At 56.8% G+C, this 27,372-nt stretch overlaps 2 protein-coding genes across 7 annotated transcripts in view; both read left to right on the top strand.

Moving 5' to 3' along the window:
* Positions 1–286: 286 nt before the first annotated feature.
* Positions 287–27,372, top strand: part of slc30a4 (solute carrier family 30 member 4) — a 42,511-nt gene continuing 15,425 nt past the window's right edge. For 2 of the 6 annotated variants that reach the window (XM_063066282.1, XM_063066276.1), the window contains exons 1-2: positions 12,029–13,077; positions 18,652–18,798. In XM_063066282.1, coding sequence (XP_062922352.1) covers positions 12,672–13,077; positions 18,652–18,798 — 553 coding nt within the window. In that variant the 5' untranslated portion in view covers positions 12,029–12,671. Of the gene's footprint in view, positions 330–11,940; positions 13,078–18,651; positions 18,799–27,372 lie in introns of those variants that run through there. The other 4 variants (XM_063066280.1, XM_063066277.1, XM_063066278.1 and 1 more) reach the window with 4 other exon arrangements.
* Positions 1,809–11,642, top strand: LOC134356018 (basic proline-rich protein-like; the record flags this gene model as incomplete). Its single annotated transcript, XM_063066561.1, is given in 12 exon segments — positions 1,809–1,859; positions 1,862–1,919; positions 2,152–2,209; positions 4,177–4,293; positions 6,357–6,437; positions 8,944–9,015; positions 10,192–10,248; positions 10,788–10,929; positions 10,931–10,991; positions 10,994–11,078; positions 11,266–11,324; positions 11,365–11,642. Coding segments are annotated over 12 exon segments (1,119 nt in total), but the record flags the coding sequence as incomplete, so codon positions are not given.

The raw sequence follows: 27,372 nt of genomic DNA, 5'->3' as shown, positions 1-27,372 counted from the left end.
CTGTGTCCCTATGTCCATCAGATTCGTGGACTGACCTGTGTCCCCACGACCATCAGATTCCTGGACTGACCTGTGTCCCCACGTCAATCAGATTCCTGGACTGACCTGCACAACCCTAAACCTACCTCAGCAAAAGAACATTACAGACCATCTCCTGCACTACGGTGGGCCTCTCTTTGATTGTGTTGTGTGATTATGTGCTGATGTCTTGGTTTCACTCTCTGGTATAATTTATTTAAGATTCTTTAATGTCATTGCAGCACATAAGGGTAAGGGAGAACAAAATAATTGTTACTCTGGGTCCGATGCAGCACAAAAACCACAATCAGGTAAAGACCGCAATAAATATAAATACATTATAGACATCGATTGATAAAGTGTTACTAGATAGTGGAGTGTTTGACAGGAAATAATCAATAGTGGTTTATGATTTATGATGTGTGAGTAATGAATTATATTCTGTGTGTGGTCTGAGCCTGTCGTGCTGCTGGAAGCACATTTTTCATTGTCCCTGTAATGTCACCACACTTGTACACACAACAAAATTCATTGTACCCGTCCAAAATTCATTGCACTCTAATGTCACCACCCTTGTACACACAACAAAATTCATTGTACCCGTCCAAAATTCATTGTACTGTAACGTCATCACACTTGTACACATGACAAACTCCACTCAACCATTCTGTTCCGATATGAAAAAAAAATGCTTACCACAACTCATTGTTTTCTAATCTTAAGCCAATCTTTTTTTCCTCAGTTTTGTTAACCAGCCTTTTATTTGTACTTTGTCAAATGATTTTTTAATATGCACAAACAACCTACATTATAAATCACCAAGGTTTTAAACACAACTGAAGCCACAAACATTTATATTATATGAAAATCCCTCTTCTCAGGAACTTCTATACAACGTGGTTGTGAATTAAGAGAATCCCTACACATTCCTGGATCCAAGAAGCCTGTTTTATGTGTGGATTCCTGGATAGGATATCACCAGCACGCCACTGCTCCAGGAACAGTTATTACCTCTCAGCCTGAAGCAGAGGGGATAACCTCACTCAGGTTCACTTACCCCATCACTGAACTGTTGCCTCAACCCACGGACTCACTTTCAAGGACTCTTCATCTCAATATTTATTATGTATATAAGGTCATAAGATAGAGAAGCAAAATTAGGCCATTTGGCCCATCGAGTCTGTTCCATCATTACATCATGGCTGATCCATTTTCTCTCTCAGCCCCAATCTCCTGCCTTACCCCCATATCCCATTATGCCCTGACCAATCAACCCTAACCCTAACCCTAATGCCCTAACCCTAACCCTAACCCTAACCCCCTCCCCCTCCCCCTCCTCCCCCCCTCCCCTCCTCCTCCCCTCCCCTCCTCCTCCTCCCACACACCCCTCAACCCCATCCCCCTCTTCTCCTCTTCTCCTCTCCCCTCCCCTCCCCTCCTCCTCCTCCCTCACACACACCTGTCAACCCGATCCCTTCTCCTCCCCCTCCCCCTCTTCTCCTCTCCCCCTCTTCTCCTCTCCCTCTCCCCCACTTCTCCTCTCCCCTTCCCCTCCCCCCCCTCTTCTCCTCTCCCCTTCCCCTCCCCTCCCCTCCTCCTCCCCCTCCCCTCCCCTCCCCTCCTCCTCCCCCTCCCCTCCCCTCCTCCTCCCCTCCTCCACCACTCCCCCTCCCCTCACCATCCTTCCCCTCCCCCTCCTCCACCCCTCCCCCTCCCCTCACCATCCTTCCCCTCCCCCTCTTCCCCCCTCTTCCCCCTCCCCCTCCTACCCCCTTCCCCCTCCCCCTCCTCCCCCCTACCCTCCTCCTCCTCCCCCTCCTCCTCCTCCCCCTCCTCCTCCACCCCTCCCCCTCCTCCTTCTCCCCCTCCTCCTTCTCCCCCTCCTCCTTCTCCCCCTCCTCCCCCCTCCTCCTCCCCCTCCCCCCTCCTCCTTCTCCCCCTCCTCCTTTCTCCCCCTCCTCCCCCTCCCCCTCACACACACCCCTCAACCCCTCCCCTCCCCCCACAACCCCCTCCCCTCCCATCCCCCTCTCTTCTCCTCTCCCCGCCCCTCCTCCTTCTCCTCTCCCCTCCCTCCCCCTCTCCTCTCCCCACTCCCCCTCTTCTCCTCTCCCCTCCCCTCCCCCTCACCATCCTCCCCTCCCCCTCCCACCCCTCCCCCTCCTCCTCCTCCCCCTCCTCCCCCTCCTCCTCCCCTCCCCCTCCTCGTTCTCCCCTCCTCCCCCCTCCTCCTCCCCGTCCTCCCCCTCACACACACCCCTCCTCCCCCTCACACACACCCCTCCTCCCCTCTTCTCCTCTCCCCTCCCCCTCTCCCCCTCCCCTCTTCTCCTCTCCCCCTCTTCTCCTCTCCCCTCCCTCCCCCTCTTCTCCTCTCCCCTCCTCCCCTCCCCTCCCCCTCCCCCTCCCCCTCCTCCCCTCCCCTTCCTCCTCCCCCTCCCCTACTCCTCCACTCCCCCTCCCCCTCCTCCCCTCCCCTCCTTCTCCCCTCCCCCTCCCCTCCCTCCCCCTCCCCTCCTCATCCCCTCCACCTCCCCTCCTCCCCCTTCCCCCTCCTCCCCTTCCCCCCTCCCCCTCCTCCCCTCCCCCTCCTCCCCCCTACTCCCCTCCCCTCCTCCCCCTCCCCCCTCCCCCTCCTCCTCCCTCCCTCCCTCCCTCCCCCTCCTCCCCCTCCCCCCTCCCTCATCTCCTCCCTCCCCATCTCCTCCCTCCCCCTCCCTCATCTCCTCCCTCCCCCCTCCCCTCCCCTCCTCCCTCCTCCTCCTCCCCGCTCCTCCTCCCCCTCCCCCTCCTCCCTCCCTCCCTCCCCCATCCCCCTCCCTCCCTCCCTCCCTCATCTCCTTCCTCCCTCCCCCTCCCCTCCCCCTCTCCCTCCCCTCCCTCCCTCCCCTCCCCTCCTCCCCCTCCCCTCCCCTCCTCCCCCCCTCCCTCCCTCCCCCTCCCCTCCTCCCCCTCCCCTCCTCCTCCCTCCCCATCCTCCCCCTCCCTCCTCCCCCCTCCCTCCTCCCCCTCCCTCCTCCCCTCCCCTCCTCTCCTCCCCTCCTCCTCCCTTCCCCCTCCCCCTCTCCTCCTCCCCTCCCCCTCTCCTCCTCCCCCCTCCTCCCCCTCCTCCCCCTCACACACACCCCTCAACCCCATTCCCCTCTTCTCCTCTTCTCCCCTCCCCCTCCCCCTCCCCCCCTCCCCTACCCCTCCCCCCCTACACACCCGTCAACCCCATCCCCTCCCATCCCCTCTTCTCCTCTCCCCCTCCCCTCCCATCCCCTCTTCTCCTCTCCCCCTCCCCTCCCCTTCTTCTCCTCCCCCCTCCTCCTCCTCCCCCTCCCCCCTCCTCCTCCCTCCCCCTCCTCCTCCTCCTCCCCCTCCCCCTCCACCCCTCCTCATCTCCTCCCCCCATCCGCCTCCCCTCCCCCTCCCCTCCCCCTCCCCCCTCCTCCCCCCTCGCCCTCCTCCTCCCCCTCCTCCTCCTCCCCCTCCCCCTCCCCCCATCCGCCTCCCCCTCCCCCTCCCCTCCCTCTCCTCCCCCTCCCCTCCCCCTCCTCCCCCCTCGCCCTCCTCCTCCCCCCTCCTCCTCCTCCCCCTTCCCCTCCTCCCCCCCTCCCCCTCCTCCCTCCTCCTCCCCTCCCCTTCTCCTCCTCCCCGCTCCTCCTCCCTCCCTCCCTCCCCCTTCCCCCTCCCTCCCCATCTCCTCCCCATCCCCTCCCCCCTCCCCTCCTCCTCCCTCCCCCCTCCTCCTCCCTCCCTCCTCCTCCCTCCCTCATCTCCTCCCTCCCTCATCTCCTTCCTCCCTCCCCCTCCCCTCCCCCACTCCCTCCCCTCCCTCCCTCCCCCTCCCCTCCTCCACCCTCCCCCTCACACACACCCCTCAACCCCATTCCCCTCTTCTCCCCTCCCCCTCCCCCTCCCCTCCCCCCCTCCCCTACCCCTCCCCCTCCTCCCCCTCACACACACCCGTCAACCCCATCCCCTCCCATCCCCTCTTCTCCTCTCCCCCTCCCCTCCCATCCCCTCTTCTCCTCTCCCCCTCCCCTCCCCCTCTTCTCCTCCCCCCTCCTCCTCCTCCCCCCTCCTCCTCCCTCCCCCATCTCCTCCTCCTCCCTCCCCCTCACCCTTCCGCCCTCCCCATCCCCACTCCCCCTCCTCCCCACTCCCCCTCCTCCCCCCTCCGCCTCTCCTCCCCCCTCCTCCCCCTCCTCCTCCTCCCCCTCCCCCTCCTCCCCCTCCCCCTCCTCCCCCTCCTCCTCCTCCCCCTCCCCCTCCTCCTCCTCCCCCCTCCTCCTCCCCCTTCTCCCCCTTCTCCCCCCTCCTACCCACTCCCCCTCCCCCTTCCCCCTCCCCCTCCTCCTCCCCCTCCCCCTCCTCCTCCCCCTCCCCTCCCCCCTCCCCCCTCCTCCCCCTCTCCCCCCTCCTCCCCCTCTCCCTCCTCCTCCCTCCCTCATCTCCTCCCTCCCTCATCTCCTTCCTCCCTCCCCCTCCCCTCCACCTCCCCTCCCCCCTCTCCCTCCCCTCCCTCCCTCCCCCTCCCCTCCTCCTCCCTCCCCCTCACACACACCCCTCAACCCCATTCCCCTCTTCTCCCCTCCCCCTCCCCTCCCCTCCCCCTCCCCCCTCCCCTACCCCTCCCCTTCCTCCCCCTCACACACACCCGTCAACCCCATCCCCTCCCATCCCCTCTTCTCCTCTCCCCCTCGCCTCCCATCCCCTCTTCTCCTCTCCCCCTCCCCTCCCCCTCTTCTCCTCCCCTCCTCTCCTCCCCTCCTCCTCCCTTCCCCCTCCCCCTCTCCTCCTCCCCTCCCCTCTCCTCCTCCCCTCCCCCTCTCCTCCTCCCCCCTCCCCCCTCATCCCCCCTCCTCCTCCCCCCTCCCCCCTCATCCCCCCTCCTCCCTCATCCCCCCTCCTCCTCCTCCTCCCCCTCAACCCCATTCCCCTCTTCTCCTCTTCTCCCCTCCCCCTCCCCCTCCCCTCTCCCCCTCCCCCTCCCCCTCCCCTTTCCCCCTCCCCTCTCCCCTCTCCCCCTCCCCTCTCCCCCTCCTCCCCCTCTCCCCTCCTCCTCCCCCTCTCCACTCCTCCTCCCCTCCCCTCCCCTCCCCCCTCCTCCCCCTCCCCCTCCTCCTCCCCCTCCCCTCCTCTTCCTTCTCCCCGCTCCTCCTCCCCCTCCCCCTCCTCCTCCCCCCTCCCCCTCCTCCACCCTCTCCTCCTCCTCCCTCCCCATCCTCCCCCTCCTTCCTCCCTCCCCTCCCCCCTCTCCCTCCCCTCCCCCCTCTCCCTCCCTCCCTCCCCCCTTCCCCCTCCCCCTCCCTCCCCCCTTCCCCCTCCCCCTCCCTCTTCCCCCTCCCCCTTCCCACCTCCCCCTTCCCCCTCCCCCTCCCCTCCCCCTCCTCCTCCCCCCTCCCTCTCCTCCTCCCCCTCCCCCTCCCCCTCCTCCACCCTCCCCTCCTCCTCCCTCCCCATCCTCCCCCTCCTTCCTCCCTCCCCTCCCCTCCCCCCTCTCCCTCCCCTCCCTCCCTCCCTCCCTCCCTCCTCTCCCTCCCCTCCCTCCCTCCTCCTCCCTCCCCATCCTCCTCCCTCCCCATCCTCCCCCTCCCCCCTCCCCTCGCCCCTCCCTCCTCCCCCCTCCCCCTCCCTCCTCCCCCCTCCCCCTCCCTCCTCCCTCCTCCCCCTCCTCCTCCCCTCCTCCCCCTCCCTCCTCCCCCCTCCCCCTCCTCCTCCCTCCCCCTCCTCCTCCCTCCCTCATCTCCTCCCTCCCTCCCCCTCCCCTCCCCCTCTCCCTCCCCTCCCTCCCTCCCCCCTCTCCCTCTTCTCCCTCCCTCCCCCTCCCTCCCCATCCTCCTCCCTCCCCATCCTCCCTCCTCCCCCCTCCCCCTCCCTCCTCCCTCCTCCCCCTCCTCCCCTCCTCCCCCTCCCTCCTCCCCCCTCCCCCTCCTCCTCCCTCCCCCTCCTCCTCCCTCCCTCATCTCCTCCCTCCCTCCCCCTCCCCTCCCCCTCTCCCTCCCCTCCCTCCCTCCCCCCTCTCCCTCTTCTCCCTCCCTCCCCCTCCCCTCCCCTCTCCCCCCCCCCTCCCCCTCCCCCTCCCCCTCCTCCCCCTCCCCCTCCTCCTCCCCCTCCCCCCCTCCTCCTCCTTCTCCTCCCCCTCCCCCTTCCCCCTCCCCGTCCCCCTCCCCCTCCTCCCTCCCTCCCTCCCCATCTCCTCCCCCCTCCTCCTCCTCCCCGCTCCTCCTCCCCCTCCCCTCCTCCCTCCCTCCCTCCCCCTCCCTCCCCATCTCCTCCCCCTCCCCCTTCCCCCCTCCCCCTCCCCCTTCCCCCCTCCCCCTCCCCTTCCCCCTTCCCCTCCCCCTTCTCCCTCCCCCTCCCCCTCCTCCTCCCCCTCCCCCTCCTCCTCCCCCTCCCCCTCCTCCACCCTCCCCTCCTCCTCCCTCCCCATTCTCCCCCTCCCTCCTCCCCTTCCCCCTCCTCCCCTTCCTCCTCCCCCTCCCCCCTCCCCCTTCTCCTCCCTCCCTCCCTCCCTCCCCCCTCCTCCCCCCTCCCCCCTCCCTCATCTCCTCCCTCCCCATCTCCTCCCTCCCTCATCTCCTTCCTCCCTCCCCCTCCCCTCCCCCTCCCCCTCTCCTTCTCCCCTCCCCCCTCCCCTACCCCTCCCCTCCTGCCCCTCACACACACCCGTCAACCCCATCCCCTCCCATCCCCTCTTCTCCTCTCCCCCTCCCCTCCCCCTCTCCTCCCCCCTCCTCCTCCTCCCCCTCCCCCCTCCTCCTCACTCCCCCTCCTCCTCCTCCTCCCCCTCCCCTCCACCCCCTCCTCCTCTCCTCCCCCTCCCCCTCCCCCTCCCCTCCCCCTCCTCCCTCTCCCCCTCCCCCTCCCCCCTCCTCCCCCCTCGCCCTCCTCCTCCCCCCTCCCCCTCCCCTCCTCCTCCCCCTCCTCCTCCTCCCCTCCCCCTCCTCCTCCTCCCCTCCCCCTCCTCCCCCCTCCTCCTCCCCTGCCCCCTCCTCCCCCCTCCTCCTCCCCCTTCCCCCTCCCCCTCCCCTTTCCCCCTCCTCCTCCCCCTCCTCCCTCCCTCCCTCCCCCCTCCCCCTCCCTCCCCATCCCCTGCCCCCTCCCCTCCTCCTCCCTCCCCCCTCCTCCTCCCCTCCCTCCCTCCCCCTCCCCTCCTCCCCCTCCCCTCCTCCTCCCTCCCCTCCTCCTCCCTCCCCCTCCTCCACCCTCCCCTCCTCCTCCCTCCCCATCCTCCCCCTCCCTCCTCCCCTCCCCTCCTCTCCTCCCCTCCTCCTCCCTTCCCCCTCCCCCTCTCCTCCTCCCCCCTCCTCCCCCTCTTCCCCCTCACACAGACCCCTCAACCCCATTCCCCTCTTCTCCTCTTCTCCCCTCCCCCTCCCCCTCCCCTCCCCCCTCCCCTACCCCTCCCCCTCCTCCCCCTCACACACACCCGTCAACCCCATCCCCTCCCATCCCCTCTTCTCCTCTCCCACTCCTCCTCCTCCTCCCCCTCCCCCTCCACCCCCTCCTCCTCTCCTCCCCCTCCCCCTCCCCCATCCTCCTCCCCCTCCCCCTCCCCCAATCCTCCTCCCCCTCCCCCCCTCCCCCTCCCCCTCCCCCTCCTCCCCCTCCTCCTCCCCTCCCTCCTCCCCTCCCCTCCTCTCCTCCCCTCCTCCTCCCTTCCCCCTCCCCCTCTCCTCCTCCCCTCCCCCTCTCCTCCTCCCCCTCCCCCCTCCCACTCCCCTCCTCCTCCCCCTCCTCCTCCTCCCCTCCCCCTCCTCCCCCCTCCTCCTCCCCCTTCCCCCTCCCCCTTCCCCCTCCTCCTCCCCCTCCTCCCTCCCCCCTCCCCCTCCCTCCCCATCCCCTGCCCCCTCCCCTCCTCCTCCCTCCCCCCTCCTCCTCCCTCCCTCCCTCCTCCTCCCTCCCTCATCTCCTCCCTCCCTCATCTCCTTCCTCCCTCCCCCTCCCTATCCCCTCCCCCCTCTCCCTCCCCTCCCTCCCTCCCCCTCCCTCCCCCTCCTCCACCCTCCCCTCCTCCTCCCTCCCCATCCTCCCCCTCCCTCCTCCCCTCCCCTCCTCTCCTCCCTCCTCCCCTCCCCTCCTCTCCTCCCCTCCTCCTCCCTTCCCCCTCCCCCTCTCCTCCTCCCCCCTCCTCCCCCTCACACAGACCCCTCAACCCCATTCCCCTCTTCTCCTCTTCTCCCCTCCCCCTCCCCCTCCCCTCCCCTTCCCCCCTCCCCTACCCCTCCCCTTCCTCCCCCTCACACACACCCGTCAACCCCATCCCCTCCCATCCCCTCTTCTCCTCTCCCCCTCCCCTCCCATCCCCTCTTCTCCTCTCCCCCTCCCCTCCCCCTCTTCTCCTCCCCCCTCCTCCTCCTCCCCCTCCCCCCTCCTCCTCCCTCCCCCTCCTCCTCCTCCCCCCTCCCCCTCACCCTTCCTCCCTCCCCCTCCCCTCCCCCTCTCCCTCCCCTCCCTCCCTCCCCTCCCCTCCTCCCCCTCCCCTCCCTCCCTCCCCCTCCCCTCCTCCTCCCTCCCCATCCTCCCCCTCCCTCCTCAGCCTCCCCCTCCCCCCATCCTCCTCCCCCTCCCCCTCCCCTCCCCCTCCTCCCCCTCCCCCCCTCCCCCTCCCCCTCCTCCTCCCCCTCCCCCCTCCCCCTCCTCCCCCTCCTCCTCCCCTCCCTCCTCCCCTCCCCTCCTCTCCTCCCCTCCTCCTCCCTTCCCCCTCCCCCTCTCCTCCTCCCCTCCCCTCCTCCCCTCCCCTCTCCTCCTCCCCTCCCCCTCTCCTCCTCCCCCCTCCCCCCTCATCCCCCCTCCTCCTCCCCCCTCCCCCCTCATCCCCCCTCCTCCCTCATCCCCCCTCCTCCTCCTCCTCCCCCTCAACCCCATTCCCCTCTTCTCCTCTTCTCCCCTCCCCTCCCCCTCCCCCTCTCCCCTCCTCCTCCCCCTCTCCACTCCCCCTCCTCCTCCCCCTCCTCCCTCCCTCCCTCCCCCCTCCCCCTCCCCTCCTCCTCCCCCTCCCCCTCCCCCTTCCCCCTCCTCCTCCCCCTCCTCCCTCCCCCCTCCCCCTCCCTCCCCATCCCCTGCCCCCTCCCCTCCTCCTCCCTCCCCGCTCCTCCTCCCTCCCTCCCTCCTCCTCCCTCCCTCATCTCCTCCCTCCCTCATCTCCTTCCTCCCTCCCCCTCCCTATCCCCTCCCCCCTCTCCCTCCCCTCCCTCCCTCCCCCTCCCCTCCTCCCCCTCCCCTCCTCCTCCCTCCCCCTCCTCCACCCTCCCCTCCTCCTCCCTCCCCATCCTCCCCCTCCCTCCTCCCCTCCCCTCCTCTCCTCCCCTCCTCCTCCCTTCCCCCTCCCCCTCTCCTCCTCCCCCCTCCTCCCCCTCCTCCCCCTCACACAGACCCCTCAACCCCATTCCCCTCTTCTCCTCTTCTCCCCTCCCCCTCCCCCTCCCCTCCCCCCTCCCCTACCCCTCCCCCTCCTCCCCCTCACACACACCCGTCAACCCCATCCCCTCCCATCCCCTTTTCTCCTCTCCCCCTCCTCCTCCTCCTCCCCCTCCCCTCCACCCCCTCCTCCTCTCCTCCCCCCTCCCCCTCCCCCCATCCTCCTCCCCCTCCCCCTCCCCTCCCCCTCCTCCCCCCTCCCCCTCCCCCTCCTCCTCCCCCTCCCCCCTCCCCCTCCTCCCCCTCCCCCTCCTCCCCCTCCTCCTCCCCTCCCTCCTCCCCTCCCCTCCTCTCCTCCCCTCCTCCTCCCTTCCCCCTCCCCCTCTCCTCCTTCCCTCCCCCTCTCCTCCTCCCCCCTCCCCCCTCATCCCCCCTCCTCCTCCCCCCTCCCCCCTCATCCCCCCTCCTCCCTCATCCCCCTCCTCCTCCTCCTCCCCCTCAACCCCATTCCCCTCTTCTCCTCTTCTCCCCTCCCCCTCCCCCTCCCCCCTCCCCTCTCCCCCTCCCCCTCCTCCCCCTCTCCCCTCCTCCTCCCCCTCTCCCCTCCTCCACCCTCTCCTCCTCCTCCCTCCCCATCCTCCCCCTCCTTCCTCCCTCCCCCCTCTCCCTCCCCTCCCCCCTCTCCCTCCCCTCCCTCTTCCCCCTCCCCCTTCCCCCTCCCCCTTCCCCCTCCCCCTTCCCCCCTCCCCCTCCCCTTCCCCCTTCCCCTCCCCCTCCCCTCCCCCTTCCCCTCCCCCCTCCCCCTCCCCTCCCCCTCCTCCTCCCCCCTCCCCCTCCTCCTCCCCCTCCCCCTCCTCCACCCTCCCCTCCTCCTCCCTCCCCATCCTCCCCCTCCTTCCTCCCTCCCCTCCCCTCCCCCCTCTCCTCCCTCCCTCCCTCCCTCCCTCCCTCCCTCCCTCCCCCTCTCCCTCCCCTCCCTCTCCCTCTCCCTCCCCTCCCTCCCTCCCCTCCCTCCCTCCTCCTCCCTCCCCATCCTCCCCCTCCCCCTCCCCCTCCCCCTCCCCTCCCCCCTCCCTCCTCCCCCTCCCCTCCCCCTCCCTCCTCCCCCCTCCCCCTCCCTCCTCCCCCTCCTCCTCCCCTCCTCCCCCTCCCTCCTCCCCTCCCCCTCCTCCTCCCTCCCTCATCTCCTCCCTCCCTCCCCCTCCCCTCCCCCTCTCCCTCCCCTCCCTCCCTCCCTCCCTCCCCCCTCTCCCTCTTCTCCCTCCCTCCCCCTCCCCTCCCCTCCTCCTCCCTCCCCATCCTCCTCCCTCCCCATCCTCCCTCCTCCCCCCTCCCCCTCCCTCCTCCCTCCTCCCCCTCCTCCTCCCTCCTCCCCCTCCTCCTCCTCCCCTCCTCCCCCTCCCCCTCCTCCTCCCCCTCCCCCCTCCTCCTCCTCCTCCCCCTCCCCTTCCCCCTCCTCCCCCTCCCCCTCCCCCTCCCTCTCCATCTCCTCCTCCCCCTCCCCCTCCTTCTCCTCCCACTCCCCCTCCCCCTCCTCCTCCTCCTCCCCCTCTCCCCCTCCCCCTCCCCTCCCCCTCCCCCTCCTCCTCCCCCTCCTCCTCCCCCTCCCCCTCCTCCTCCCCCTCCCCTCCCCCTCCTCCTCCCCCTCCCCCTCCCCCTCCCCCTCCCCCTCCTCCTCCCCCTCCCCCTCCTCCTCCTCCTCCCCCTCCCCTCCTCCTCCTCCCCTCCCCCTCCTCCTCCCCCTCCTCCTCCCCCTCCCTCCTCCCCTCCCCTCCTCTCCTCCCCTCCCCTCCTCTCCTCCCCTTCTCCTCCCCTCCCCTCCTCTCCTCCCCTTCTCCTCCCTTCCCCCTCCCCCTCTCCTCCTCCCCTCCCCCTCTCCTCCTCCCCCCTCCCCCTCCCCCCTCCCCCTCCCCCTCCCCCTCCCCCTCCCCCTCCCCCTCCCCCCTCCCCTCCCCCCTCCCCCCTCCCCTCCCCCTCCCCCCTCCCCCTCCTCCTCCCCCCTCCCCCCTCCTCCCCCTCCTCCCCCTCCTCCCCCTCCCCCTCCCCCTCCTCCTCCTCCCCCTCCTCCCCCTCCTCCTCCTCCCCCTCCTCCCCCTCCTCCTCCTCCCCCTCCTCCTCCTCCTCACCCTCCTCTTCCTCCCCTCCTCACCCCTCCTCCTCTCCTCCCTCCTCCCCCTCCTCTCCTCCTTCCCCCCTCCTCCCCCCCTCCTCCCCCTCCTCCCCCTCCTCCCCCTCCTCCCCCTCCTCCTCCTCCCCCTCCTCCTCCTCCCCCTCCTCCTCCTCCTCACCCTCCTCTTCCTCCCCTCCTCACCCCTCCTCCTCTCCTCCCTCCCCCCTCCTCTCCTCCTTCCCCCCCTCCTCTCCTCCTTCCCATCTTCCCTTCCCTCCTCCGCTCCTCCCCCACCCTCGCACCGCTTCGGCCTCTCAAAATTGTGGGTGGGTATGAGGGGGCGGGGCAAACTTCGTCTTCACACCGCGAGTGGCTGAGTTCGCTGCCAATCATAATCCGATAGGTTGAACTATCGCCAAGGGGCGTGGTCTTTAGGAATGCTGCGCTCTGATTGCCAGTTGCGCTCACAGCTGATCGGTGACTCGTCTGAGCTGTGAGCCCTGTCGGTCTGGCCTGTTCCCGTTCCCTGACCAGTTGGACGTGGTACGATGCGGGCACGGGGCCGACATTCAGAGAGTGACGATTTGCGGCGGCCTCGCAGCTGTCTCGCCGCTGGCCTGGTGACTGGGGCAGGAGGCTGGGAGCAGTCGGGGGGCTGTGGGCTGTGGGCTGCCCGAAGCGGATCGGATCGGATCACGACCCTAGCCCGAGGCTCAGTGACCGACGCCGCTCTGCTGCCCCTCACAGCGGGCGGTGATTGCAGCGGCCTGGGCAGAAGTGGGAGGTGTTCGGCTCACGGACAGCGAACGTCAGCAGTCAGCTGCTATATTTACTGATCTTTTATCGTAACTGCTCATTTAACGCCATAGTAATTGCAATATCTTTTGTTTGTAATTGTTTAGCCTTGCTGCAAACCACTCTTTTCACATCTGTCACTGATTCCGAGTGTTGCGTAGTGACTGATTTCCGCGGGACCAGGGGGAGCTCCGTCACGGGACGTGAATGTGTTGAGAGGCGCCGGCACTCTGGGACACTTTGTCCCAGTACACGCTGCACGGTACTGGTGATCTGTTAACACGTTTCGGTTCGTTGCAGGATCTTCTGAAGATGCTGGTTTAATCATTGCCAGGCTGCCGGGGCAGAGGGAAGGGCATTCCGGCCCAGTGTCCTCGCTGAGGCTGGACTGACCACCATGGCGAAGTCCTTGTGGAGCAAGTTGAAGTTGTTCCCCCACCGGCGGAACCAGTCCTGCGTGGCTCTGACGAGTGACACGGTCGCCCTGGACTTCGCTGATGATGTGGAAGATGAAGATGCGCCCACGTTCACCGGTGCAGGTATCCTGCAGGTGGACGCTTGGGATCGGCCGAACGGGAGTGCAGAGCTGCCGAGTGTGGTTTGCAACGGGACCGACGAGACGAACACTCGGGAGGAGCTGGCGGCTCTGCGGAAGCCAGAGCTCGGGGGCCATGGGCTGTACAGTGAGGAGGAATGCAGTCACTGCGTTAAAAACTCCGAACTGCTCAGACAGAGAACAGTGAAGAGGAAACTGTGGATCGCTCTTACGCTCTATGGTTTATTTACCATTGGAGAGCTTGTGGGTAAGTTTGGCTCCAACTATTTGCACTTTTACTGAATATCTAACACAGATTTAGTTCTCTGAAATTCCTGAGGTAACACAGTTATTTGGTGAGGTACTTTGGATCACCCGGCAGGAAATGATTGGATTAAAGTCTGTATGGTACCTTTTGAGGGTTTCTGTACACTGCAAAATTGGCAAGTTGGCCTGTTATTGTCACCTATACCACCAAAGCTTGAAAAACTTGTCTTGCATTCTGTTGATACAGATCACATCAGCCAGTTAGCCACACCCCAGTGATGGGGAAAGTGTTGGACTCCATTATTAAGGACAAGGTTTGGGGGTACTTGGAGACTAGTGATAAACTCAGTCAAAGTCAGCATGGTTTCTGTGAAGGGAAATCTTGCCTGACAAATCTGTTGGAATTCTTCAAGGAACTAACACGCAGAGAGAGTGGACAAAGGAGAGGCAGTGGATGTCATTTACTTGGATTTTCAGATGGCATTTGATATGGTGCCACACATGAGGCTGCTTAACAAGATAAGATCCTGTGGCAATATTGGAAAGATACTGGCATGGATAGAGGAATGGCTGACAGGCAGGAGGCAATGATTGGGAATAAAGGGGCCTTTTCTGGTTGGCTGCCAGTGACTAGTGGTGTTCCTCAGGTGTCAATATTGGGACTGCTACTTTTCATATTGTTTGTCAGTGATTTGGATAATGGAATTGATGGCTTTGTGGCAAAGTTTACAGATGATCCGAAGATAGGTGGAGGGGTAGGTAGTGCTGAGGAAGCAATGCGATTGCAGCAGGACTCTGACAAATTGGAAGAATGGGCAAAAAGGGGCAGATGGAATGCAGTGTCGGGAAGTGTATGATGATGCATTTTGGTGAAAGGAACAATAGTGCAGATTATTGTTTAAATGGGGAGAAGGTTCAAACATCAGAGGTGCAAAAGGACTTGGGAGTCCTTGTGTGCAAGACTCCCAGAAGATGAATTCAAAGGTTGAGTCTGTGGTAAAAGCGGCAAATGCAATGTTGGCATTTATTTCAAGGGGAATAGAATATAAAAGCAAGGAGATAATGCTGAGCCTTTATAAGACACTAGTCAGGCTGCACTTGGAGTATTGTCAACAGTTTTGATCCCCATATCTCAGAAAGGATGTGTTGTCATTGAAGAGTCCAGAGGAGGTTTTTAAGGATGATTCTGGGAATGAAGGGGTTAACATGTAAGGAGCATTTGGCAGCTTTGGGCCTGTACTCACACAAATTTAGAAGAATGTGGGGGGGATCTCAGTGAAACCTACCCAGTGTTGAAAGGACTAGATAAGGTGGATGTGGAGAGGATGTTTCCTGTTGTGGGGGTATCCAGAACTAGAGGGCACAGCCTCAAAATTGAGGGGCGACCCTTTAGAACAGAGGTAAGGAGGAATTTTTTAACCGGAGGGTGGTGAATCTATGGTGTGTTCTGCCACAGTCTGCGGTGGAGGCCAAGAGTATGGGTATATTTGAAGCGAAAATTGATAGTTTCCTGATCAGTCAGGGCATCAAAGGGTATGGCAAGAAGGCAGGTTTATGGGGTTGAGTGGGATCCAGGATCAGCCATGATGGAATGACAGAGCAGACTTGATGGGCTGAATAGCCTCATTCTGTTCCTATGTCTTATAGTCTTAAATCATTACACCAGTGCCTTGAGGTAGAACAAGGTTAAAAACAATACCAGATTACAGAACAAAGTGTAACCGCAACAGGAAATGCAGACAAAATGGTGGAAGGTCAAGCAAGGTACATGGTAAGGTATGTGGTGAGGTCCAGAGTGCGTCTAATTGAACCGGAGCTCTGTTCAGTAGTGGAGTGGAAGCTGTCCTGGAGCCTGCTGGTATGTGCTTTTAGGCTTTTGAATCTTCTGCCCAATGGACTTTACTCTCTGCCATGGAGAGTGAGGGGAGGGGAGATCTTGTGGAGGTATACAAAATTGAGAGCTGTGCTGTGGAGTAAATGAAGGCAGGCTTTTTCCACCGAGGTTGGCTGAGAGTAGAGCTGGAGTTCTGGAGGTTTAGGGTGAAAGGTGAAATACTTAAGGCATCTCTCTGGTTCGATCAGGACAGGCTGTTGGTGATGTTCATTCCGAGGAACCTGAATCTCGCAACCTTAATACCATTGATGGGGAGCATATGTCCCCCCACCCCTCCATTTCCTCCCCTTCCTGAAGTAAAATGATTAGCTCTTTGTTCAGCTGACACTGAGAGAACGAACGTTCGTGCCCTTCCTGTTGACTTTTTACTGCTGTGGGTGAGGATGTTGCTGCTTCCTGTTAGCTGTATGCTTGGGCTGACAGATGCCCTGTACCCTGATGAGACAGAAGCCACATCCACTCACTCACAGACAGAGAGGGATAGCACAGGAACAGGCAGGTGAAGCGTTACACAGTGAAACGTTACAATTAAATGAGTGACAAGTCTACACAAATGGGCTTCGTTGGAGCTAAATGTGAGGTCAGTCTGAGGCTGGGAAATCTCAGCGTGCCTCCTTGGAGTTTGGGGAGTGAATGGTGGGAGGATCATTAGACATCGGAGCAGAATTAGGCCATTCAGCCCATCAAGTCTGCTCCATCATGGCTGATTTACTATTCCTCTCAACACCATTCTCCTGCCTCCTCCCCATAACCTTTGGTGCCCTGACTAATCAAGAACCTATCAACCTCTGCTCTAAGTATGAAAGCTGGATTGATGAAGAGGTGCTGGTCTCTGAGGTTTTGCAAGAGAGTCAAACAAGTGGTAAAGTTTAAACTTGGAGTGAAATTCAACATGTTCATCCTTGGGTTCTATTGATTATTAATGCATACAACAGATCTCTCTGTTGTACGTGTTAATAATCAATACAACCCAAACAGATCTCTCTGTTGTACGGGTTAATAATCAATACAACCCAAACAGATCTCTCTGTTGTACGGGTTAATAATCAATACAACCTAAACAGATCTCTCTGTGTGGGGCAGCACAGTAGCGTTGTGGTGAGCACAACGCTTTACAGCAGCGGTCCCCAACCACCGGGCCGCGGACCAGTACCGGGCCGCAAAGCATGTGCCACCAGGCCTCGAGGAAATGATATGATTTGGCGATATGAGTCAGCTGCACCTTTCCTCATTCCCTGTCGCGCCCAGTGTTGAGCTTGGAACACACGCAAGGTCATTACGCACGCGTCATCCATGTCAGTGCAGGAAGGAGATCAACTCCTCCAGCTTGCAAATGACGGGGGGCTGAAAAGTATGTTTGACATAACATCTCTGCCGGCATTCTGGATCAAAGTCGAGGCTAAATATCCTGAGATGGCCACGAAAGCACTGAAAACTTTGCTTCCATTTCCAACATTTTTCTGCGAAGCGGAGTTTTTTGCAATGAATGTAACAAAAACTAAATTGTGGATTAGACTGGACATAAGGAACCCCCTTCGAGTATCGCTGTCTCCCATCACCCCTCGATAGGACTGTCTTGTTGCAGGGAAACAAGTCCAGGGCTCCCACTGATTCAGTGAAATTGGTGTGTTGCAATAATTTTATATGTTCATACGGGGAAAATATGTGCTGTGTATTTAATATCCAAACGTTACTTGAAATGTTATGATGCTATTGACTTATATAACCATATAACAATTACAGCATGGAAACAGGCTATCTCTGCCCTTCTAGTCCATGCCAAACGCTACTCTCACCTAGTCCCACTGACCTGCGCTCAGCCCATAACCCTCCATTCCTTTCCTGTCCATATACCTATCCAATTTTTCTTTAAATGATAATATCAAACCTGCCTCTACCACTTCTACTGGAAGTTCGTTCAACACTCACTTCAAGCTCCCCTGTCCTCCCCTGATAATTGACTTATCACTATATTCATGCGAGGAAAATATGCGCTGTATGTTTAATATTAAATTCATTAGATAAACCCTTTTAGAAATGAAATTGAGTGTATTAGCCACTTATCACCGATATTCCGGTCGTGATTAATGCACCCCCCCCACCACCAAACAGAATCGCCAAAAACGATTTGCAGGGGGGAATAAGTATCGGCAGGTCACGATGCACCATGCGCACTGGTGCCCGCGCAAGGTTTCATGGTCACTGTAGTCTTTTCCTGGGTAAACACAACGTATTTGACTGCCGGTCCGCAAGAATATTGTCAATATTAAACCGGTCCGCAGTGCAAAAAAGCTTGGGGACCCCTGCTTTACAGTGTCAATGAGCTGGGTTCAATTCCCCGTGACTATTTGTAACCAGTTTGTACATTCTCCCCGTGACCATTCCACAGATGTACAAGAAAGTCTTGTGGGTGTAATTGGGCAGCCCAGGATCACTAGGCCAAGAGGGTCTGGTTTCAACGTAAATGACTCTGTCTGATGTTGTGCTGTGATTATAACCAGAAGTACGAAGATAGATCAGACTTCCAGTCACACTAGATGTTAATGAGTGGTGAAACAGGTTGGGAAGTGTGAGGGATCTCCTTGTTAATGAGTGGTGGGTGGGGAGTGTGAAGGATCTCCCCTTGTTAATGAGTGATGGGACGGGAGTGTGAGGGATCTCCTTGTTAATGAGTGGTGGGTGGGGAGTGTGAGGGATCTCATTATTAATGAGTGGTGGGTGGGGAGTGTGAGGGATCTCATTGTTAATGAGTGGTGGGTGGGGAGTGTGAGGGATCTCCCCTTGTTAATGAGTGGTGGGTGGGGAGTGTGAGGGATCTCCCCTTGTTAATGAGTGGTGGGTGGGGAGTGTGAGGGATCTCATTGTTAATGAGTGGTGGGTGGGGAGTGTGAGGGATCTCCCCTTGTTAATGAGTGGTGGGTGGGGAGTGTGAGGGATCTCATTGTTAATGAGTGGTGGGTGGGGAGTGTGAGGGATCTCATTGTTAATGATTGGTGGGTGGGGAGTGTGAGGGATCTCCCCTTGTTAATGAGTGGTGGGTGGGGAGTGTGAGGGATCTCATTGTTAATGAGTGGTGGGTGGGGAGTGTGAGGGATCTCCTTGTTAATGAGTGGTGGGTGGGGAGTGTGAGGGATCTCATTGTTAATGAGTGGTGGGTGGGGAGTGTGAGGGATCTCCCCTTGTTAATGAGTGGTGGGTGGGGAGTGTGAGGGATCTCATTGTTAATGAGTGGTGGGTGGGGAGTGTGAGGGATCTCCTTGTTAATGAGTGGTGGGTGGGGAGTGTGAGGGATCTCATTGTTAATGAGTGGTGGGTGGGGAGTGTGAGGGATCTCCCCTTGTTAATGAGTGGTGGGTGGGGAGTGTGAGGGATCTCATTGTTAATGAGTGGTGGGTGGGGAGTGTGAGGGATCTCCCCTTGTTAATGTGTGGTGGGTGGGGAGTGTGAGGGATCTCCCCTTGTTAATGAGTGGTGGGTGGGGAGTGTGAGGGATCTCATTGTTAATGAGTGGTGGGTGGGGAGTGTGAGGGATCTCATTGTTAATGAGTGGTGGGTGGGGAGTGTGAGGGATCTCATTGTTAATGAGTGGTGGGTGGGGAGTGTGAGGGATCTCCTCCTTGTTCCTCTGTTCATTCATCATTTGAAGTGATTTCTCATTTTTCCTCCTTCCCTCTCTACCAGGAGGGTGGCTGTCGAACAGCCTGGCGGTTATGACGGACGCTGTGCACATGCTGGCCGACGTGTTGGGGATTGCAGCTTCCTTGGTTGCACTCTATCTTTCTGCAAGGCCTCCAACCAGCAGGTTCACTTTCGGTTGGCATCGGTTTGGTACGTGACCTGGTTTTTGTGCGTCTGAATGAAAGTGAGCTACACTCGGTGCTTCTTCCCCAGGTAGACCCATACACCTGCTCGTTAATGCAAACGTGCAATCAGCCAATCACGTGGCAGCAACTTGGTGCGTAAAAGCATGCAGACACGGTCAAGAGGCTCAGTTGTTGTTCAGAGTGGGGGAAGAAATGTGATTTTAGTGACTTTGACCATGGAATGATTGTTGGTGCCAGATGGGATAGTTTGCGTATCTCAGAAAGTGCTGATCTGCTGGGATTTTCACTCATAACAGTCTCTAGAATTTATAGAGAATGGTGCAAAATACAACCAGCATCCGGTAAGCAGCGTTTTTGTGGGTGAAAACACCTTTTTAACGAAAGAGATCAGAGCAGCATGTCAAGACTAGCTTAGCTGACAGGAACTCAGGGGTGTGTGGAACAGCATCTCTGAACACAGATGTCAAACCTTGAAGTGGCTGGGCTACAGCAGCGGAAACATACACTCAGTGGCCACTTTATTAGGTACAGCATGTATTTAATAAATTGGCCATTGAGTGTAAAGTTGCATCTTGTTTGGTGTTTGAATCTCCTGCCGTGAGGGAATGGTTATCCGTTAACTGTGTTGTGGGTCATCAGTTTTGAGGCTGTGGTCTTGGCCTTTTTCTGTCTGTATCTTGGGTAGACACTCTGAAGTACGGGAGATGCTGGGCTAAGACAATGGGAATGAGATAGTGAAACAAAGCTTTAATCTGGATCTTGCAGCCATTCCACCATGGAGAATAACAAGCCATTCTACAGAGCAGTGCGTTGTGGAATTGACCTGACCAGACAGTCAGCTGTTTGCCTGGCAAACGGGGGGTGGGCAATGGAGGTAGATGTGGAGAGGGTATTTCCTATGGCAAAGGTACCAGAACTAGAGGGCACAGCCTCAAAATTGAGGGGCAACCTTTTAGAACAGGAATTTTTTAGCCAGTGAGTAGTGAATATGTGGAATGCTCTGCCACAGACCGCGGTGGCGGCCAAGTCAGTGGGTATATTTAAGGCCGAAGTTGAAAGATTCCTGATTGGTCAGGAATCAAAGGATAGGGCGAGAAGGCAGGTGTGTGGGGTTGAGTGGGATCCGGGATCAGCCATGATAAATTGGTGGAGCAGACTCAATGGGCTGAATGGCCTCATTCTGCTCCTATGTCTTGTGGAGAACACAGCATGTTTTGTGCATGAAGAGAGGGCGTTGGGAACTTGAGGTGGTGCTGTTGGGAATTGCATAATGCAGGAACAGGGAACATTACAGCGCGGCGCAGTGCGGGGTCGTTACAGCGCGGCGCAGTGCGGGGTCGTTACAGCGCGGCGCAGTGCGGGGTCGTTACAGCAGGCGCAGTGCGGGGTCGTTACAGCGCACTGCAGGCCGTTTGGCCCACGAGTTTTGCCAAATCTTTAATCTACTCCAAGATCAATCTAACCCTTCCCTCCCACACAGCCATAAGACCATAAGAAATAAGGAGCAGAATTCGGCCATTTGGCCCTTTGTCTGCTCCACCATTCAATCATAGCTCATCCCGTTTTCCTCTCAGCCCCAGTCTCCTGCCTTCTTCCCGTATCCCTTCATGCCCTGACTAATGAAGAATCTATCAACCTCTGCCTTAAATATACCCAAAGACTTGGCCTCCACAGCTGCCTGTAGTAATGAATTCCACAGATTCACCACTCTCTGTGTAAAGAAATTCCTCCTCATTTCTGTTCCAAGTGGACATCCCGCTATTCTGAGGCTGTGCCCTCTGGTCCTGGACTCCCCTACATAGGAAACACCTCTCCACTTTCAATCTATCGCAGCCTTCTAGCATTCAATAGTGTTAATGAGATCCCTCCTCATTCTTCTGAATTCCTGTGAATCCAGGTCCTCATGTGGTAGAGCCCTTTCATTCCTGGAATTATTCTTGAGGACCTCCTGAACCGTCTCTGGTGTCAGCACATCCTTTTTAAGATAGGGGCCCAAAACTGCTCGTAATACTCCCAGTGCGGCCTCACCTGTGCCTTATTAATCCTCAACATTACGTCCTTGCTGTTATATTCTAGTCCTCTCATAATGTTTGCTAAGATCGCATTTGCCTTCCTTACCACCGACTCAACCTGCAAAGTCACTTTACACCTCCGATTTTTGAATTTTCTCTCCATTTAGAAAACAGTCAACCCTTTCATTTCTTCTATCAAAGTGCATGATCATACACTTCCCGACACTGTATTCCATCTGCCACTTCTTTGCCCATTCTCCTAATCTGTCTAAGTCCTTCTGTGGCCTCTCTACTTCTTCAAAACTATTTTCCCCTCCACTTATCTTCGTAATGTCTGCAAACTTGGCCACAAAGGCATCAATTCCATTATCCAAATCATTGACATATAACATAGAAAGAATTGGTCCCAACACCGACCCCTGTGTGACACTGGTCACTGGCAGTCAGTCAGAACAGGCTCCATTTATTCCCACTCTTTGCCTCCTGCTGCTTTATCCACGCTCGTATCTTTCCTGTAATCCCATGGGCTCTTAACTTGTTAAGCAGCCTCATGTGTGGCACCTTGTCAAAGGCTTTCTGAAAATCCAAGTACACAATATTCACTGATTCTCCTTTGTCTATCTTGCTTGTTACTTCTTCATAGAATTCCAACAGATTTGCCAGGAAATATTTTCTCTTAAGGAAACCATATTGACTTTGGCCTATTTTATCATTTGCATCCAAATACCTGAAAACCACATTGTTAACAATCGACTCCAACGTCTTCCCAACTGGCCTATAATTTCCTTTCTTCTACCTCCTTTTTTTGGACAGTGGAGTGACATTTGTAATTTTCCAGTGCTTTGGAACCATGCCAGAATCTGATTCTTGAAAGATCATTACAATCTCTTCAGCTTCCTTCTTCAAAACCCTGGGGTGTAGTCCATTTGGTCCAGGTGACTCATCTACCTTCAGACCTTTCAGCTTCCCAAACACCTTCCTAGTAATAGCAACTACACTCACTTCTGTCCCCCGACTCTTTCAAACTTCCAGCATACTGCTAGTGTCTTCCACGATGAACAGTAATGCAAAATACTTACTCAGTTCATCTGCTATTTCCTTGTGGCCCATCACTAGCTCCCCATCATCATCTTTCAGTGGTCTGATAGCTACTATCATCTCTCTTTTACACTCTATAAACTTTAAGAAATTTTGAACTTTGAATATGATTGGCTAGCTTACCTTCGTATTCCATCTTTTCCCTCCTTATGACTTTTTTAGTTGCCTTCTGTTGGTTTTTTAAAGTTTCCCAATTCTCTAACTTCCCATTAATTTTTGCTTTATTATATGCCTTCTCTTTGCTTTTATGTTGGCTTTGACTTCTCTTGTCAGCCAGGATGTGTCATCCTGCCTTTAGAAACCAACTTCTTTGGGATGTATCTATCCTGCACCTTCCAAATTCCTCCCAGAAATTCCAGCCATTGCTGTTCTGCCGTCATTCCTGCTGGTGTTCCCTTCCATTCAACTTTGGCCAGCTCCCCTCTCATGCCTCAGTAATTCCCTTTACTCCAATGTCATACTGATACATCTGACTTTAGCTTCTCCTCCTCAAATTGCAGAGTGATTTATATCCCTCCTAAGGGTTCCTTTACCTTAAGCTCTTTAATCAAATCTGTTTCTTTGTACGACACCCATTTCAGAATAACTGACCCCCTATGGGCTCAACCACAAGTTGCTCTAAAAAGGCATCATATACGCATTCTACATATTCACCCTTTGGGATCCAGCACCAACCTGATTTTTTTTCCCATCTACTTGCATCCTGAAATCCCCCATGATTATCATAACATTGCCCTTTTGACGTGCACTTTCTATCTCCCATTGTAATGTGTACACCACATCCTGGCTACTCTGCGGAGGCCTGTATATAATCCCCATCAAGGCCTTTTTACTCTCACAGTTTCTTAACTCTACCCACAAGGACCCTACACCTCTGACCCTTTGTCATCTTTCTATTTTTTTTTGGCGTGTGCATGCAAGTCTGCGCGCCTCTGTGTGTGCGTCTGTGTGAACGTGTGTGCATCTGTGATGATGTCTTTTTCATGGGTTTTACAAGGAGCAGAGAGCGAGAGAGAGACTGTGTGGCGCGCCACTCCTCATACATATATTTTCGCAGCATTTTTCCCTTTATTTTACAAGGTCGAGTTGCGATCTCGACACTTGTGATGGGGTCCTGAATTACCCCTGTGGACTGTGCTCAATTACCTCTATGAACTGTGCTTTTGAAAAGAGAGAGAGAGTGTTATTTAACACCGACATGTTGTTATGAAAAGAGAGAGAGAGAGAGAGACGAAGACTGCTCACAGCATGTTTATACTTCTCAAGGACATTGGCCTGCTTGTGCGTTTCTTGTACAGAGAAGAGAAGGAGGAGTTATTTGAGTGACAGCTGGGAACCACTATGGTGAGATAAATAGGAGGTCAGATGATATAGACCTCAGGCATATGTTTTGGACACTGAATGAGCTTTGTTGTGCCCACAGAAAAAGTGGGTTTTTGGAGGATCGATCAGACAGATCGATCAGTGGCTCTTGCAGTGAAAAGAAAAGTCAGTGACCGGTGGGGAGTTGTCCATGTGTCCACCCTTGCCTGGGTGATAGCAAACCGGTCCCCTTTGTTGTGGTTACAGTCGGTGACTTTTAAAGGATTTCGGAGGACAACGAGAAGGTCGATGGCGTCAGCTCACCTGAAGACTCAAATCTCTCCCTCTCTCTCTCCATCACTACTCAACTCAATACCACAAACTGAACTTTACTCATCATTGTAAGACTGTATCTTTTTACCCTTAGACTTGAAGAAGCTTGATTTTCATATATTTCCGCACTCACTGATTTACTTACTTATATATATAATCATTGCTAACCTGTTTGATTTATCTACATTTATATTACTGTATTGTGTAGTTACTAATAAATATTATTAGTTAATAGCAATACTGGACTCCAAAGTGTTTTCCATCTCTGCTGGTTCTTTATTCCCGTCACGGGGGACGTGACAACACTCAACCCGGCACAGATGGAAAGTGTACTCAGGGGCGGCCCCGACTGGTTTCAAACCCGGGAACCTCCGCTCCCGGGTCCAGTGCCCATGTCATCACCAGCCGGCCCAGTTGTGACAATGTTAATGATTACCCACGGCAATCTTCAGGTACAGGCTGTTGGATCCTGATGGTTTCACAATCCAAAGACTCCTTGGAAGTCAAGAATGAGGCATAAAACTTACTGCTTGTGATTGTGAAAATGTTTCAGGAGTGTGTACAATGCAGCTTGTATTCTGCCAAGTGAACACTGGGGGGCAGCAGCGACCCCAGCTAGGACACTGCGCCGGCCGCGATTCTCGTCGTAAGCACCGACTCTGCCCCTCTCCTGGGCAGCTGTGCACAGGTGACACCGCAGCCTGAAACCTAGTCCTTGCCCTTCCTGCTGTCCGCCAATACACCAGCGAATGGGACTTGCAGCACTCCACATTAACAAGGTCTGGCGATCACAAGTAGAGTTACAGAGATGAGCACAGCACATGTCCTTGGTGCACTGAACCCTCCTGCCCCAGCATGACCGGCGCCTTCCAGCCCCTTTACTTTCTCCGCCAACGAGCAACTGGCTAATGGGGTGGACCTGCAGTACTTTAAGTTGCTACTATCCAGCAGGGTCTCCTGATGATAAAAAGTATGTTTAAAACGGGCAGTAACACCTTTGGTTGCCTCTGTGATCAAACACGCTGCCATCTTACTGGAAGTGTTACAACGGCGAAGACAGAGTGGGAAGAAAAAGCATTCAGAGACAAAGAAATGAAAAAGACCAAAAGTAGTTGTGGTCCCGAAGTCCTGAGGAGGGTCTCAGACCAAAACGTCGATTATTTATTGATTTCCGTAGATGCTGCCTGATCTGCTGAGTTCTTCCAGCATATTATTTCTTACTGTGACCTTCTCATGGACTGGAGAGAACAGAAATTCTATTCATCAGTTAACCAATCGGGTAGCCATTTTCTGGTAATACGGGCCTCGGTCGAGGCATGTTCAGGTGAGTGGAGGAGTGGCAGAATTGAGGCCCATTCTCTAAATGGAGAGTGAAGTTTGGTTGATCGCAGCACCAGGCCGAATTGGAAAGGCCGGGTTTGGGCCAAAACATGGTGTGGGGTCCAAGCCCAGAGATTCGATGCAGCAGCATCTGGGTCTTAGTGTGAGGGACAACCTGATGTTTGCCTGGCCAGATGGATTGAAAGGCAGGGTATCGGAACAAGAGGTGAGAGTCAGGCTGGTTCTGTTCGCTACTCCATGATGTACACTCGGCTCTGTGCTGAACTGTGGCCATGGCTGTGGCCTGCTCCGGGCTCCATGACTCGGCTCTGCGCTGAACTGTGGCCTGCTCCAGGCTCCGTGACAGGGCTCTGCACTGAACTGTGGCCTGCTCTGGGCTCCGTGACTCGGCTCTGCACTGAACTGTGGCCATGGCTGTGGCCTGCTCCGGGCTCCGTGATGTATACCGGGTCCTGCGCTAAACTGTGGTCTGCTCTGGGAATGGACTCACTTTTGTTCTGAATGCTATTTTCTTACTCCTATTGTTTGCACAATTTGTTTTTTTTCCTCTGCACTTTGGGTGTTTGACGGTCTTTTTAACGTGTTCTTTTGGGTTTCTTTGTTTTGTGACTGCCTGTAAGGAAACAAATCTCAAGGTTGTATAATGTATTTAGTATTCATACTTTGTACTTTGAAATCACTGAAAAACTCACGGAACAATCCCATGTATCTTCAACTTTGGTTTATTGTCTTTCAAACTGTGTGCGTATACCGCCAAACGAAACGACGTTTCTCCAGACCAAGGGGCACAACACAGCACATATAACTCACACACAGCACAGCAGATATAACTCTCACACACACACAACACAGCACATATAACTCACACACACACACAACACAACACATATAACTCACACACACAACACAGCACATATAACTCACACACAACACAGCAGATATAACTCTCACACACACACAACACAGCACATATAACTCACACACACACACAACACAACACATATAACTCACACACACAACACAGCACATATAACTCACACACAACACAGCACATATAACTCACACACAACACAGCACATATAACTCACACACACACAGCACAGCAGATATAACTCACACACACACACAACACAGCACATATAACTCACACACACAACACAGCACATATAACTCACACACACAACACAGCACATATAACACACTCACACACACACACAACACAGCACATATAACTCACACACACACACAACACAACACATATAACTCACACACACAACACAGCACATATAACTCACACACAACACAGCACATATAACTCACACACAACACAGCACATATAACTCACACACACACAGCACAGCAGATATAACTCACACACACAACACAGCACATATAACACACTCACACACACACACAACACAGCACATATAACACACACACAGCACATATAACACACTCTCACACACACACACACACACACACAGCACATATAACACACACACACACACAGCACATAAAACACACACACACACAGCACATATAACACACACACACACAAACACAGCACATACAACTCACACACACACACACACAACACAGCACATATAACTCACACACACACAACACAGCACATATAACTCACACACACACAGCACATATAACTCACACACACACAACACAGCACATATAACTCACACACACATAACACATATAACTCACACACACACACAGCACATATAACTCACACACACACAACACATATAACTCACACACACACACACAACACAGCACATATAACTCACACACACACACACAACACAACAGCACATATAACTCACACACACACAACACAACAGCACATATAACTCACACACACACAACACAACAGCACATATAACTCACACACACACAACACAACACAGAACATATAACACACACACACCCAACACAGCACATATAACTCACACACACAACACAGCACATATAACACACACAACACACAACACAACACAGCACATATAACTCACACACACACACAACACAGCACATATAACTCACACAACACACAACACAACACAGCACATATAACTCACACACACACACACAACAGCACATATAACTCACACACACACAACACAACACAGCACATATAACACACACACACCCAACACAGCACATATAACTCACACACACACACAACACAGCACATATAACACACACACACACACACAGAGCACATATAACACACACACACAGCACATATAACACACACACACAGCACATATAACACGCACACACACACAGCACATATAACACGCACACACACACAGCACATATAACACGCACACACACACAGCACATATAACACGCACACACACACACACAGCACATATAACACACGCACACAGCACATATAACACACACGCACACAGCACATATAACACGCACACGCACACAGCACATATAACACGCACACGCACACAGCACATATA

The sequence above is a fragment of the Mobula hypostoma genome, chromosome 13, assembly GCF_963921235.1.
Source record: "Mobula hypostoma chromosome 13, sMobHyp1.1, whole genome shotgun sequence".
NCBI classification, from domain to species: domain Eukaryota; kingdom Metazoa; phylum Chordata; class Chondrichthyes; order Myliobatiformes; family Myliobatidae; genus Mobula; species Mobula hypostoma.
The sequence above is the reverse complement of the archived record's forward strand: the minus strand, read 5'-3'. Positions and strand labels throughout refer to the sequence as shown.